The sequence below is a fragment of the Erpetoichthys calabaricus genome, chromosome 10 (genome assembly GCF_900747795.2).
Source record: "Erpetoichthys calabaricus chromosome 10, fErpCal1.3, whole genome shotgun sequence".
Classification (NCBI taxonomy): domain Eukaryota; kingdom Metazoa; phylum Chordata; class Cladistia; order Polypteriformes; family Polypteridae; genus Erpetoichthys; species Erpetoichthys calabaricus.
This window is the reverse complement of record NC_041403.2, coordinates 149935657-149951430: the sequence shown is the minus strand read 5'-3', so window position 1 is coordinate 149951430 and position 15774 is coordinate 149935657. Positions and strand designations below refer to the sequence as shown.

The 15774-nt window shown below is 39.7% G+C and overlaps 2 protein-coding genes across 9 annotated transcripts in view; one reads left to right on the top strand and one right to left on the bottom strand.

Moving 5' to 3' along the window:
- The window catches only part of rprd1b (regulation of nuclear pre-mRNA domain containing 1B), a 1182184-nt gene extending 1176381 nt beyond the window's left edge, over positions 1-5803 (bottom strand). For 3 of the 7 annotated variants that reach the window (XM_051932586.1, XM_051932585.1, XM_051932584.1), the window contains exon 1: positions 4955-5792. In XM_051932586.1, coding sequence (XP_051788546.1) covers positions 4955-5105 — 151 coding nt within the window. In that variant the 5' untranslated portion in view covers positions 5106-5792. Of the gene's footprint in view, positions 1-4954 lie in introns of all 7 variants that reach the window. The other 4 variants (XM_051932587.1, XM_028812094.2, XM_028812093.2 and 1 more) reach the window with 3 other exon arrangements.
- A 303-nt stretch (positions 5804-6106) lies between these two features.
- Positions 6107-15774, top strand: part of tti1 (TELO2 interacting protein 1) — a 37216-nt gene continuing 27548 nt past the window's right edge. The window contains exons 1-2 of one of the 2 annotated variants that reach the window (XM_028812090.2): positions 6107-6636; positions 10608-12891. In XM_028812090.2, coding sequence (XP_028667923.2) covers positions 10626-12891 — 2266 coding nt within the window. In that variant the 5' untranslated portion in view covers positions 6107-6636; positions 10608-10625. The remainder of the gene's footprint in view (positions 6637-10607; positions 12892-15774) is intronic. The other variant, XM_028812091.2, reaches the window with a different exon arrangement.

The following is a 15774-nucleotide window of genomic DNA, read 5'->3' as shown; positions in this document are numbered from 1 at the left end:
GAAACTCATTTCAGCCGCTTGTATTCGCGATCTCGTTCTTTCGGTCACTACCCATAGCTCATGACCATAGGTGAGGGTAGGAACATAGATCGACTGGTAAATTGAGAGCTTCGCCTTGCGGCTCAGCTCCTTTTTCACCACGACAGACCGATGCAGCGCCCGCATTACTGCGGATGCCGCACCGATCCGCCTGTCGATCTCACGCTCCATTCTTCCCTCACTCGTGAACAAGACCCTGAGATACTTGAACTCCTCCACTTGGGGCAGGATCTCGCTACCAACCCTGAGAGGGCACTCCACCCTTTTCCGGCTGAGGACCATGGTCTCGGATTTGGAGGTGCTGATTCTCATCCCAGCCGCTTCACACTCGGCTGCGAACTGATCCAGAAAGAGCTGAAGATCACGGCCTGATGAAGCAAACAGGACAACATCATCTGCAAAAAGCAGTGACCCAATCCTGAGCCCACCAAACCGGACCCCCTCAACACCCCGAAAAAAAAATAAGCACTCATTTATAAATGTGGAGACAGAAAAATTAAAAGGTGTTTCAAGATACAACAAGATGTCTTCACCATGCAGGATCACTTAACACCCCATGAAATCAACCTTTAAAAAAGCTTCTTTCAGTAATCGTTACTGTGCACACATTGGAGGTATCTCGATGCTGAGCCATACAATCTCAAGTTTCTCTACATGCTCCTACAAGAAGTTTACATTCCGCTTTGGTCCATCTTTTATTTTTCAGTCCTCCACCAAATGTAGAAATAAATACATAAATAAATAAAAATGACAAATTGCTCCCAAGGTGAGGAAGGAGCTGTTCACAGGCTTTTAATGACAGCCCTTTTTCTACAGTACCATGGGACTTCATAGGCCTTCTATCCCTCTGCAGCTCTGCTGACCCACTTCAAGAAAGTTTGGTTCGGTTGTAGTCCTAGTTTTTCGTCTAAACTTTGGATTACCTGTAGTTTTAACAATTTCAGGGCTCAGTTTTCAATTTTTCTCTGTTTCTTATTAACTTTACATTATCAAATCCCACAAGATTCACACAAGATTAGTTTATTTAACAACACCGACTGCATCCAAACTAGTTATGTAGCCCACAGATCACATAGCCAGATCGTAAAAGCAGCCTGGATTGATCACCCGGATTGATAAGCAAACTATATCAGCTACCAACTAACTGATGTCAGCAACACCAACTCTGACATTTCAGGAAGGAAAATTTGGGAAATAATCCCCTGTTGATGATAAGCAGCAATATGAGGAAAAGACTGATCAGGCTGGATGCCAGGCAAGTATGGTGTGGCGTATAGCTGGGGCCCGGGATGCCCCTGTGATGGAAAGACCAGGGGAGAGGGCATGTTCAGGGCAATACCTCCCCTGGAACACTAGAGGGCAAACCCCCTGACTCACAGCAGGGCCATGGGTTTGGAGCTTAGAAGCTCAACCCTGCTAGGGCCTGTGGCCACTGCTAGGGGGCGCCTGGACAGTTCTTGAGCCCTGGACTACGGCTCTTCCACCACACTCGGAAGTGCTGCCAGAAGAAGGTCTAGGAGCACCTGGGGAACTTCTGGGTGCCCTATAAAAGGGGTCGTCTCACTCATCTCCCAGCAGGCGTTGTGCACCTCCTCCCGACTCTGACTCCCCAGATGGAGTGAGGCGGTCCATTTTACGGGGAACCTGGAAGTTCTCCAGGTGCTCCCAGACCTTCTTCTAGCAACACTTCTGGATTTGGTGGAAATGCTGCAACCCAGGACTCCGTAACTGTCCAGGCACCCCCTAGCAGTGGCCACGGGCCCCAGCTGATTTGAGTTTCTAAGCTCCAAATCTGTGGCCCCACTGTGAGCCAGGGGGGTTTCCTTCTAGTATTCCAGGGGAGGTTTTGCCCTGAATATGCCATCTCCCCTGGTCCTTCCATTACACGGGCATCCCCGCTGTCTGCCACAATGGCTACTCTCAGCAGATGCACTGCTGTCGTTCACAGAGCTTATAACAGTAGGTTATCAACTATAGGGTTTCAAATTAAAGAAAAATCTCAAGTGTAGTTGCATTTCGATACTGTATCTTGATGCTTAGATTCTGAACCCTACAAGTCAGCAACTCCCCAAAGTAATAGAATTCACCAGGTTATGTCACTAGCCCTTTTTTTTACATTAACCAAGAAATTCTCAATTTATTTTAAACACAAGGATGTGTGATATTCTCTGTAAAGCAAATATTTCACTTAATGTGTGCTGCTCTGTGAAGTGTGCTATATTGTGGCATTGCTTAATGTATTCAATTTTGCCACTTAAACTGTGATAGACTGTAAGGCTCAGAATGACTTCCTCATGATAAGGCATGCCCTGAAATCACAATGCAAATTTAGGGCTTTCAATCATCCTTTGTGAAATTAGCAAAAAAAAAAAAAAAAAATTCAATCAACATTTTGTTCCTGTATGTGCAAGTGGCATTTGAACTTGAAATGAGGGTCAAAAACACAATGGACACATTACTGACAGGCTACCTTGTAGCTCATATGCAAAGTATCATATAACTTTCTAGTTTTTTTCTTTATATGATTTTTAAACGGTCATGCCATCTCACGCTGAAAGAATAAAAAAAAAAATTAGTCTTTAATATTAAAATTGGCCAAAATGACTAAAACAAATGATTATATCCAAAACCATCACATGTTTCAACCCTAAGCAATAAATTCAGGTCTGCATTCTGCCTTATCCACAGCACTGCCCACACTGATGGGGCACAGTTTTAAAATCCAGAACAACGAAGCTGGACACAAGCAACATTAGCACTAACCACTGTGCTGCTACCTGTTTATCTAAGTGTTAACAGACATTACGCAAATAGATCGTATGGAAAGCAACACTACACTTTGTGAAGTACAAAATTACCTTGCAACGATCATGTGCATATGCAAATCATTGACAGCAAGTCCACCACTCCATTAATAAATAAGCAATGGAAACAATCTGAGGGAAATAAAGTGTCCAGCTGCACTTCCATTAGCCTTCGACGGGTTTATAAAACCGTCCTCTTCTATCAAAAATTTGTGATGCTTTTGTAGACATCCCAGCTCTTGGCATTTTGAAAACTTTCAGGTTAACAATAACTCTTTATATCAGAGCTGTACAAATGCTAGCTATCTCCTCCAACTTACACAAAAAAAAATCTCTCATTTTGTTTTGTCTCTTCAATAAAAAGGACTGTGGATTGTCAACATGCATTTTAGCAAACTCCAGTCAGGCTTTTTTTTTTTTTTTATCATTCTTAATAAGAAGCAGAAGAAATAGTTATTAACTTTCAACACACCAAAGAGCCTCTGTGTCCGGTCACTATTCAGGGAGTGGATGTTGAGGTATTGCACTCCTACAAGAACTTGGGGGTCCACATCAATGACAGACTGAACTGGTCTCGTAGCACAGAGGAACTATATAAGAAAGGGCAGACAAAACTCTTTTTTTCCTTAGGAGACTGTGCTCCTTTAATGTGAGCAGCGACATCCTTCACATCTTCTACATCTCTTATGATTGCCAGTGATTCTCTGCACTGGTAACATCACTTCAAGACAGGTCCCTGAATCAACAAGCTAATTTGGAAGGCAGGCTTGCTCATTTATGATCCACACTCTCAATATGTGGGTGATAGAAGTGGAGGCGACAAAGCTAATGGTCATTATAAACAAAGCTCCACATCCAAAGTACTATCTGTCATCAGTAGTCGACAAATATAAGTAAAACAAAAATTCCAGCTGCTAAAGATTTACCTGAATTCTTGGAGAAAAACGCATATTCTTCCATAGTCATTGGAACTGAGAAAACTGAGCATCCTATAGTATCAAAATGCAAATATAATCCAGCCATCCATCCATTTTGTAAGCCCACTTATCCATGGGCATATAATATAAAATGGGCTGGTTCTGCCTCAGTAACCTTTTGGAATTCTCTCTCAAAGACATCACAGGTGGTAAATTCAGTTCTACAGTACTCTCATCACTCAAAAAACGTACATGCTTCTTTTAATCTCAATTAGCTGCATTCTGCCTCCTTAAATGCTTTATTCCTTCTTGACTATGAATTAATTAACAAATACACACACACAGGAGACAACCAGCAGGAGACAAGAATACACATAAGTAGAGAATGCACCACATGGAGTGAAGTCATCAGAGGGATCCCTCAAGGGTCTGTCCTTAGACCGCTACTTTTTCTGATTTATTATTAATCATACCGATTCATGCATAGTTAGTAAACCTGAGAAATTTGCAGATGATATTAAAATTGGAGCAATGGCAGACACTAAGGATGCAGCAAAAACAATTCAGAAAGAACTTCAGAACTGCATAAACAATTGGAAAATGGAGTGTAATGTGGAAAAGTGCAAAGCGTTGTACGTCAGCAACGTACGTCAGTTGTACGTGCAGGAGAGCAACCAAGTGCATCCCAGGACTTAAGGACATGTCCTACATGGACAGACTCGGACGGTTAACCCTGTTTAGACTGTGGTGATCTAATCAGCTCTTCAAAAGGCATCAAGAAATCAGATCCACCAGAATTCTTTCATCTTAACAGTGAATCACGTACTCCAGGACACCAGTTTATGGGGGAAGTGCTTTTAGAACTGTAGCCAGGAAGCACTTCTTTACATAAAGAGTTGTGGGAATCTGGAATGGCATGGATTGAAGCAGAAACTCTGACAACTTTTAAGAAGGATCTGGATGAAATATTAGGCCAGTTTAGTTATTGGCGAAACAAAAAGCACCAGAGGAACTGAAAAGTCTTCTCTCGTGTGTCAGATTTCTAATGTTCATTTCATGCCACCAAAAGTTGATATGCTGCAATGAAAATTTTAACACTAACATATAATACTTTTAACATAACTTCTAACTTAAAACTACAGACAGAAACATACTCCCTTACAGCAGTAAAGAAGACAAGTTAAGTCATCATACCTTTTTTCAGTTCTCTGTGCCACACGTTTACAATTGTTGATGAATGTTTGCGGTGATGGATGATCCACAAGGATAAGGTCTGCACGCTCTGCTGCGAGTTACTCAGTTCGGACAGTTTTTTTTCTAAAGCAGATTCAGAAAAAGACGACATCTTCTCTCCTTACGTTCGTTCTGTCTGTCTCTAATTTTTCACCCAAGGCTGCAAAGAAACGACTGCGCGGATCCCTCAAGCTGCAGGAGCAGCAGCTGCAGCTCCACGACCTCTCAGTTTATCCACGAGTTTGTCGATCGTATCGGCACCGGACTTCAAGACATCAAACAGGCTTTCCCAAAAGTTCAGCGAAATCTGGATCTCGATGCTGAACCTTATTCAATAAACACCTGGCACCTTGTGAGCAATATGACATCGGAGTCTGTGTAGCGTTAACATCGCATATTAAAGTGAAACAAACCAAATACCACAGGAATCGCAGGCTGTGATAATCCTTACGTGTCCGTTGACGTTAACGAATTGCATTTAACTTCAGGTGACACCGCAAACTCCTGCAACAGATTGGCCAAGGTTGCCGCGCAATCGGCACTTCCAGAACCAGGGATATTCCTCTGCAAGCTGAGAGCCCAACGTTCACTTTGCGCACGCCGCACTTTGCACCGATACTATTTCTTAAAACAAGTCAAATCCTTGATGCTCAAAACTCCGCTCGGATAGCGTGATATTTATTGTAGTTAAAGCAAACAGTTGTAGCTATTGCCAACAAGATGGCCGCGTGACCTTTTACCCAGGGTTCACGGAGAATAAACACACGTGACACAAGAACCGTAACCGTAAATCGCTAAAACTCATCTCGAGCAAGTGAGATCGCCCGGATTGTGAAAATGAAGGGGCTTTATGTGTTAACGCGGCATGTTTGATTTAACAATACACGTTGAGCGCAATATTGGTAGGTGTTTCATAAACGCCAAAAAAGTTATTCTTCTGCCTTATTTTTAATTAATCAGTGACGGTTAATGCAATACAATCTCTTAAGATGTGCATTATTTTTCCAACTATTAATGTGCTTTGTTGGTATGCACTGAAAAGTTACTTTAAATTCGTGAATGTGAATTGACAGCAAAAAAAAAAAAAGACACCGGGCGCATGTGGATGACCTCATAGAACAGTACGCATGCGTATTAGGCTTCAGCGACTTGGCGTGTGAGCGAGCGTCTCATTTTCTCTCCGTTCGATTTAATAACAACGTTACATCCTAGTTGTAAGTTATTACAATTGGACGCGATGCTGATATGCTAAAGACATTTTCAACACAAAATAATTTTGCATGGAAAAGTTTATGGCTACTCGAGGAAAAAAAAATAATAAAGCGACTTCAGCATCCTTCTTGATGTGAAATAATGAAATCGAACATCCAATTTTATTGGATTTAATTTGCAGCTTTGACAACTATAATTGATTCGTCTCTTTGTAAGTGAAACCAAATCCTCAGATCCGAAGCGGTTGGAAGTAGGCAATTTCTCATTTATTTACACTTGTTTAAATTATATAAGAGGTAAGCAACAACTTTTGAAATGTTACAAGATGAAGAATCAGGATGACGACAGTTGGTTATTTAAACCCCATCGTCTAAATCGGAACTGTTTTCGGGGATCGTGACCATATACGGACTTAGGCAATCATTATAAAGGTATGTAAGATGTTGTTAGAAACTCAGTATTATGTTTCCTAAGATATTTGACCTTGGTTATAGTGCTGTCAATCAGAAGTACTAGATACTTTTTTGTGTACTTTTTTAATACCAAGTGATATTATTTCACTGGAACTCCTTACTCTTGAACATGCTACTTACAATTGCCCATCAATAAAACGTTCCTAAAGTACTCCAATTCCTGCTTATTCTACTGTCAGCTTGGCTGTTGTTGGTGGTCATTGGTTAAAACAATTTTACAGGATTTCATTTCACTTGTAACAAATAGGTAAGTAGAATTTTGGCATGGGAGGAGTTTAAGGGGTGTCCAGAATAGATGCTACTAAAATAAGCCTCAAATAAATGGTGTTTTTTCTCCTCTCGTTTTACTATGTTAAGATACAAGTTAGGTGGTTTTCAAGTCATTCTTATGTTAAAATACAGGGTGATTCAAAAAGATTCATCCGTTTTCAAAGTGCCATATTTCTACAACCGTGAGGTGCCTTGGAACCAATTGAAAGAGGGGGTCATCGAGTTTCTGAATGTCACCACTCCCAACAACACTAGATGATCTCCGAAATCGCTTTGAAAGAGCATAGACACACGACATGCTCGATCGAGTATGGGATGAATTTGATTATGACATTGATGTCCGTACAGCTGGAGGGGTCATACTGTACACTTGTAAAATGACATAATACAGTAAAACTTTATGCTCACCTAAACCATTTACAGTTTACTGCATTGTTCTGTAATGATTTACAAGTGAAATGAATCAATTTGAAATCGGATGAATCTTTTTGAATCACCCTGTACAAGTTAAGAAGTTTTCAGGTTATTTCTTTTCTATCAAGGTATATTTGCCACAGAAAATCGTGTTTTAATGTGAATACATTAAAAAAAAGTCTGTTTTTACAGCTTACAATACTTAAGGGGTGAGTTCAATATTTTTAAAGTCAAAGTTATTTCTTCACAAGCATGATAAATATGTGTTTGCCACACTAAATTATGTTCTTAAGCATTTTCTGTATGTTCTAAAAAAAAATACAGAGCCTGTTCTGGCGTTTTATAATGGAAGCCATGTAGTGTGAGTGGAAAACAAAAGCCTAAAAACATACTGAATATGAACATTGAAACGGCAAAAGTTTTCATATAGGAAAACATGCATTTTGTGCTTCTGAAGCAAGTTCGTCATAACAAAAAGGATGTGGAAATAATTATCTTGTTGCATATTCCTGATGCTGTTTTTGTTAAGGTAAGGATACTTTATTTTCGGTTGTGTGATAGCAGTAGCCTTCATAAGTGGTGTTCTCATACTGTATTAATATGGAAGTAAGTCAACACCATGTTAAACAAATGGCACAAACACTTTAATGTCATTTTTTTTATATTCTAAGAGGAAACTGTGCCCCTGGCATGGAAAAGTTGTTGCAGGGGAAGAAACGTCTTGTATATAGTAAGTCTAATAGAAGGTCTGAATTTCAAAATATTTCTGTTTTTTTTGTTGTTGAAAAATGACATATAAGCAATTTTACAATGGTGTGTAATCTCTAGAGACAGATCAATTCCTCATTAACTTGGATGTTTTTGGTATGCTTTTAGGCTTCTTTTTTCTGGTTAAGCTCCATACCCCATGGCTTCCTATTAAACGTCAGGACAGGCTCTGTATTTTATTTTTTTGAAATAATAGAAAATGCTTAAATTTAGAGCAGAATTTCATGTAGGAAATGCACGCATATCATGTTTGTGAAGAAATAACCTTAAAAAATACCAAACATATCCTTGAAGGGAGCACAAGTTCATAGGTGAATGAAGAAGTCTTAAAACTTATCGAATGAGTCCACTTTGAAGCAGCAAAGGTTTTGATTTAAGAAAATGTGTCTTCCATGTTTATAAGGCATCCTTGTGATAACAACAGGAAATTTAGAAATAATTTTATCACAGACTCTTGGAAGTCATTTTCTTCAGGTAAAAATACATTTCCATATCTCAAGGTTCCTCAAAGCCACTGTTGTTGGTGGAGTTATGACAACCCAAAAGTCCACAGCTCAAAGCTATATTGTGTTTATAAACATACTTTTGCTTATGCAATTCTGTTTCTGCAGCGGATATGTTCTGCCATGGCTTGTAACATATGCTGCTTTAAAAATGTAATACTGAATAGGCACCGCTAAAGTGGCTCAAGTGCATGTGTGTCCCCCCTGCAATGGACTGGTCCAGTCTGTTAAGTTTCCTAGAAATGAAAAGCCAAGTCTGCCACTTGTTACAAATTCCTTCTGTGTTAAGATTGAAGGTTAGCCTGTTATCACCGACTGTCGCTAGATATTTGTAGTGCTCCAACTTGTCCACTGACTCCCTTTTAATTATTGTTGATAGAGTGGAGGGAGTGGAACATCTAAGATCTAAAACCATATCTTTTGTCTTAGAGATACTTAGCTGTAAAAAGGAACAATCACACCATTGAATAATCTCATCAACAACTTATCATGGCTGTCCACCTCATCATGTAGAAGACTCACAATGACAGAGTCGTCTGCAGATTTCAGGATTATGTCTGCCCTTGCGTATATTCCATCAGTCATTTGTATAGAAAATAAACAAAAATAAAAAAATAAAAGACTCAAACCACCTACACTTGAACACCAGCAAAACCAAGGAGCTGGTGGTGGATTTTAGGAGACCCAGACCCCTCCTGGACCCCGTGATCATCAGAGGTGACTGTGTGCAGAGGGTGCAGACCTATAAATACCTGGGAGTGCAGCTGGATGATAAATTGGACTGGACTACCAATACTGATGCTCTGTGCAAGAGAGAACAGAGCCGACTATACTTCCTTAGAAGGCTGGCGTCCTTCAACATCTGCAATAAGATGCTGCAGATGTTCTATCAGACAGATAGATAGATAGATACCATCTATCAAAAGAGGTGATGTGCAGCTGCCTTGTGGTGTCCTGATAGATGTAATAAGGCAGCCATTAATGCTGTTAAAATTCCAGAATCCACCCCACTAAGGTAGGGTCCAAACAGAATTGATTAATCAGTTTATCAGCTAAAATGTAGGGCTGGATTGTAATAAATCTGACAAGGAATCTATACATAGCAATTTTGCATTTATTTATTTGGTCTTTCTAAGTGCTCATTCAATAAATTAAGAACTGTTGTGGTGGCATCCTCCACCCACTATAGCTTCCTGACTCCAATGGCAGTAGTGTATGAGCTCTCAGTACGCTTTTCGGAGACCAGACATTTACATGTAAAAACAAAAAAAGAAAAAATTGTCTTGGAGACTGGATGACCACATCATACCTAGGTTACTGGCATTATAAAATTGATAAGGAGCTAGCTGGAGAAAACAAAAGAGGGAGAAGCTGACTTTGTTGCTGACTCTTCAAGAATTGGGACACCAGGAAAGTCTTAACTATCTACTGTTTATTTTACTTTTGGACTCTGTTTGAATAATATTTAAAGATTAAAAAGCCTTCTTTCCTGCCTACATGTTTCACTATATTATGCCACCAAGGGCTGATAACCAAATTTCCTTCTCAGTTAGGTCAGTCAGAGTGAGGGAGAGGGCACACTGCTAAGAGCAAGGCCATAGTGACAATCTAACCTCGGTGAAGTCTGAAGGAGCTATTGACAGAAAGTAGTGGACCATAGTCCTGGGTGCAAGTGCATGGAAACTGTCCACTGTATATCACTACAGGTTGGTAAATTTGTGAACAGGGAAACGAGAGTAGCAGTAGAGTTTTCATAACACTATGGGTCCACATTAAAAGGAATCTACACATTTAAAAAGGGGTTTATATTTTAAGGAGAGGTGTTCCGTCAAGCAAAAATTAATTGAAAGTCATGGCAGCCTTTTTTAGGGAATTTGTTGTTTTTGTGAGAAACTCTGACAGTTGCTGTTGTGAATATAGGGACAATCAGTTATTTTTTCTTTTTTTTGTTTATTTTTTTTTTTATTTTTCCAGGCTGAAACCTAAAAGATCATGGCTGTGATTGACAACCCAAGTGAAGCATTCAAAACCTTGCGTCCTGTATGTGTAAAACTAACCCAAGAGCAGACACTGCAAAATGTTGAGAAGTTGCACTCACAGCTGCAACAAATAAGTGACTCTGTTTTACAGCAACTACAGGAGTATGTTCTTTTTCCTCTGCGTTTCACCCTCAAGTCTCCTGGTCAAAAGAAGGACCGTCTGATCTGTGCTGTGGTAAAATGCATCAGTCATATTTTATCCGTCACATGTGTACAAAAGTGGGATATGTTAAAAGACCTGTTTAATGAGCTTTGTGTTCTTCTGTGTTCCCCTTCAAACCCTGGAAATGTAGCACCTACATCAGAAGAGTTGAAGACGGCCGTGGTCGAGGGCCTGAGTGCGTTGTTGCATGCAGCTTATGGAGATATTAGGTTCTGTTTGTATGAGCCAAGCATGCTGGCCAATTTAGGATTTGCCATTTCTTTGCTACTTAAACTTGCTGAGCATGAAAAATCAAGGGCTGTTAAAAAAGTATCCCTGCAGTGCCTTCTGTGTTTAAATTTGCAGTGTCATTGCTGCAGAGAAGCCGTTTCATTAACTGAGGAAGAGACGAGGAAATTAGGAAACACTTTTGCTTCCTTCTTGCCAGGAATTTCTCTAGCTCTTTGTAAAATTATAAATGGAGACATTAAGCAGGGCAATGCAGTAATTGTAACTGCCATGAAAGTCTTTTACAGAACCACTGGTCTAGTAATGGCTGATACACAGCATTCGGATGTTAATGTTAAAGAGGATGTAACTACAGAGCGTGGGAGAAATGGAGAACTTGTAATAAAAAGGACTAAAGACTGGCTCAAAGACACGGCCAGCAAATTAACTATTCTTTTAAGAAGGGTAATAAATTGTTGCTCCCGTCATCCACACTGGAAGGTTCGAATTGAGTTAATTGAGCTATCCAATTACCTTTTAATCAATTGTCATGGCTCATTGGCAGAATCTGTTGGTATACTCTTAGAAGCTTTAGTTGGCCTTGTGAGTGATGAGAGCAAACAAATCAAGGAAAGATGTGAAGAAGTATTAAAAAGAATAGCTGAAGACAACCAGTTTTGTGAAAATCGAGAATTTTTGGATATACTATCAGAAAATCTGCATTCTCTTACTTCCCGTTTGCCTCGTCTAATGAGAACTACTGATGACATGGAAAAGCTGTCTAACCTGAACCTTCTTCTTGGTTACTTGAGGCTGCTTGGTCCAAGGATTGTGAATGTGTTGAATTCTGCTGCCCACCTCTACTGCCTCTCTAAAGCACTGATGCAAGTCTTAGAAATGGATGTGTCTGATGTTAAGATAGTAGAAGAAAGGACTAGTCATGTTAATGGGGAGTCAGAGGTAACATTTGAGACACAAGCACAAAAAAAATACTTTAAATACTTCACAAGCAATGTTATATTTGAGCGTATTCAGCAGCTATGTAGAATACTGGGGTATTATGGTAACCTATATTTATTAGTGGATCACTTTATGGATTTATATAAGAAATCAGTGGTGTACAGAAAACAAGCTGCCATGGTCATTAATGAATTAATTGCAGGAGCTGCTAAGATGAATGTAGGTGTGCTCCAGGAGCAACACAGTTTGCTTCCCCAAGAAGATTTAAAAGCTTTGGTAACCTCTGTTACTGAGGAATACACATGCTCGGCAAACTGGCATATATCCACTTCCAGCCAAAGTCCGGGTGAAGAAAGAAATGAGAGGCAAAACCAACAAAGAATGCTCTGTATCTCTGAAACAGCACAAACATCAAATGCATTAAGTAGCTCAAGCATTCTCTCTATAAATAGTAATATCTGGCAGATTTGCATCCAGTTAGAAGGAATTGGATGCTTTGCTCTTGCAGTGGGATCACAGTTTAAATTGGTGTTAATTTCAGCCTTGTACCCCGTGTTGGAAAAGGTGGGAGATGAAATTTTCCTGATCAGCCAGTCGGCACTGGAAACCATGAAAACCATTTGTAAAGCATGTGGCTATCCTTCAGTTAAGGACCTTATTAATCAAAATTCAGATTACCTCATAAATGATATTTCTTTGAACTTGCAAAGATTTACCCAACACTCTGACACACCCCGTGTTCTTGCTGCAATGATCAGAAACTCTGATGTGAGTCTTCTTCCTTTACTGAGTGACATTATTCAAGATGTGCTCCTGACTTTAGATCTGTCATATGACGAAAGAGCACCCATATTCTGCATGGTTCTGCATTCTGTTGTTGGTGCATTAGGTAATGGTGTTTTCAGTTACGTATTTTAGCCTGGTAAAGTAAAAGCAGCATGAATGTACTTATTTTTAAGGTTTTTCTTTGGTCATAGTGATGTACAGTGAACCCTCGTTTATCACGGTTAATCCGTTCCAGACTCTACCGTGATAAATTAATTTTCGCGAAGTAGGATTCTTTATTTATAAATCGAATATTTTCGCAGTTAGAGTATAGAAAACCTGTTTACGACCTTCTAAATACGTTTTTTAACATTATTAGAGCCCTCTAGACATGAAATAACACCCTCTAGTCACCATTACACTCATATTACCAAATATATTAGACAAAATAAGAGAAAATAAGACATATTAGACATTACAAATATCATATTATTGTTATTGTACTGTACATTTATTAATATACACACACAGTTCTTACACACAACCACTAACCTATGAAGGCCCGACCTCAGTAGGAGAGTCTTCAGGTGGTGCAGTATCTACAGCAGGTGCGTCGTTGTCTTCTTCCGCTGAAGGAGTACTAGGAGTAGGCAGTGGGTGTCTGGGTGTGCGGCTGAAGAACATCTTGATAGGCAGTTGCTGGCGCTGTCTTTTCATATGCATGAGGAGGCTTTTGTAGGGTATTGCCATCTTTGATCATATCCAAGAGTTTCACCTTGTCCTGGATGGTAAGCATCTTCCTCCGGCACTTAGTTTTATTGTCAGAAGGCTTAGAAAAAGCAGCACATTTAGGAGCCATTGTGGCGCTTAGATAAAAGTTCTTAGAAAGCACATGCGTAGTGACGTAAGCGTGTATGAGAAAAAATCGCGATAGAGTGAAGCCGCGAAAGTCGAAGCATGATATAACGAGGGATCACTGTATCTAAGAAGGCAAATTTCCAGTAACAGGCAGAAGTGAAATACAACAAACAAATAGAGACAGGTTAAAACTTATCCAGAAATTATAAAAATGTTTACATCACTTGAAAAAACATTTTTTTTTTTGTTAAAACTACTTCTAGCAGTTTGATAGTAGATTTAACCTATAATGGGTACTTCATACAGTCATGGCCGAAATTATTGGCACCCCTGGAATTTTCCTTGAAAATGCACCATTTCTCCCAGAAAATTGTTGCAATTACAAATGTTTTGGTATACACGTTTATTTTCTTTATGTGCATTGGAACAACACAAAAAAACAGAGAAAAAAATCCAAATCTGACATCATTTCACACAAAACTCAAAAACCGGGCTGGACAAAATTATTGGCACCCTCTACTTAATATTTGGTTGCACGCCCTTTGGAAATAATAACTGAAGTCAAGCACTTCCTATAACCATCAACAAGCTTGTTACACCTCTCAACTGGAATTTCTGACCACTGTTCTTTTGCAAACTGCACAAGGTTTCTCAGATTTGAAGGGCGCCTTCTCCCAACAGCAATTTTGAGATCTCTCCATAAGTGTTCAATCGGATTTAGATCCGGACTCATTGCTGGCCACTTCAGAACTCTCCAGCGCTTTGTCTTCAACCATTTCTGAGTGCTTTTAGAGGTATGAGTGGGGTCATTGTCCTGCTGGAACACCCATGACCTCTGACGCAGACCCAGCTTTCTGACACTGGGCCCTACATTGCGCCCCAATATCTTTTGGTAGTCTTCAGATTTCATGATGCCTTGCACACAGTCAAGGCATCCAGTGCCAGAGGCAGCAAAACAACCCCAAAACATCTAAGAACCTCCAACATGTTTGACTGTAGGTACTGTGTTCTTTTCTTCGTAGGCCTCATTCCGTTTTCTGTAAACAGTAGAATGATGAGCTTTACCAAAAAGCTCTACCTTGGTCTCATCTGTCCACAAGACATTCGCCCAGAAGGATTTTGGCTTCCTCAAGTACATTTTGGCAAACTCCAGTCTGGCTTTTTTATGTTTCTGTGTCAGCAGTGGGGTCCTCCTGGCTCTCCTGCCATAGCGTTTCATTTCGTTCAGATGTCGACAGATAGTTCGAGCTGACACTGCTGCAGAACAGCTTGAATATGTTTTGAAGTTTATTGGGACTGTTTATCCACCATTCGGACTATCCTTCGTTGCAGTCTTTTATCAATGTTTCTCTTCCGTCCACGTCTAGGGAGATTAGCTACAGTGCCATGTGTTGTGAACTTCTTGATTATGTTGCGCACAGTGGACAAAGGAACATGAAGATCTCTGGAGATGGACTTGTAGCCTTGAGATTATTGATATTTTTCCACAATTTTTGTTCTCGAGTCGTCAGACAATTCTCTGCTATTCTTTCTGTTCTCCATGCTTAGTGTGGCACACTCAGACACACAACAGAAAGGTTGAGTCAACTTTTCTCCATTTTAACTGGCTTCAGGTGTGATTGCTATACAGTAATCCCTCCTCCATCGCGGGGGTTGCGTTCCAGAGCCACCCGCGAAATAAGAAAATCCGCGAAGTAGAAACCATATGTTTATATGGTTATTTTTATATATTTTAAGTCCTTATAAACTCTCCCACATGGTTTATAAATATTCCCCGTACAGTTATACCAAATAAACCCTTTATATTCTCTTAGTTATTAGGTAAGATTCGTTGAAATTATGTATGTAAACACAGTTTATATACTACTCACAAACATACATATCGAATATCATTGAGGAGTTTTATTTAATACGTAATACAGTTTTAAACATATTGTAATTGAGTAGGTAATATAAATATACGTGAAAAATCTATAACATGTAAATGCTGTACATAAAACCAAAATGTTATTTTAAAGATACTGTAGAGCGTCTCCGATATCACATTTGTTACAGCCATTAAGATAGACAATCCACCGGCAATAAATACAAACAATGCAAGGAAAAAATTGTATAAAATGTGTGCACAGTTACAATAAGCGTACATACA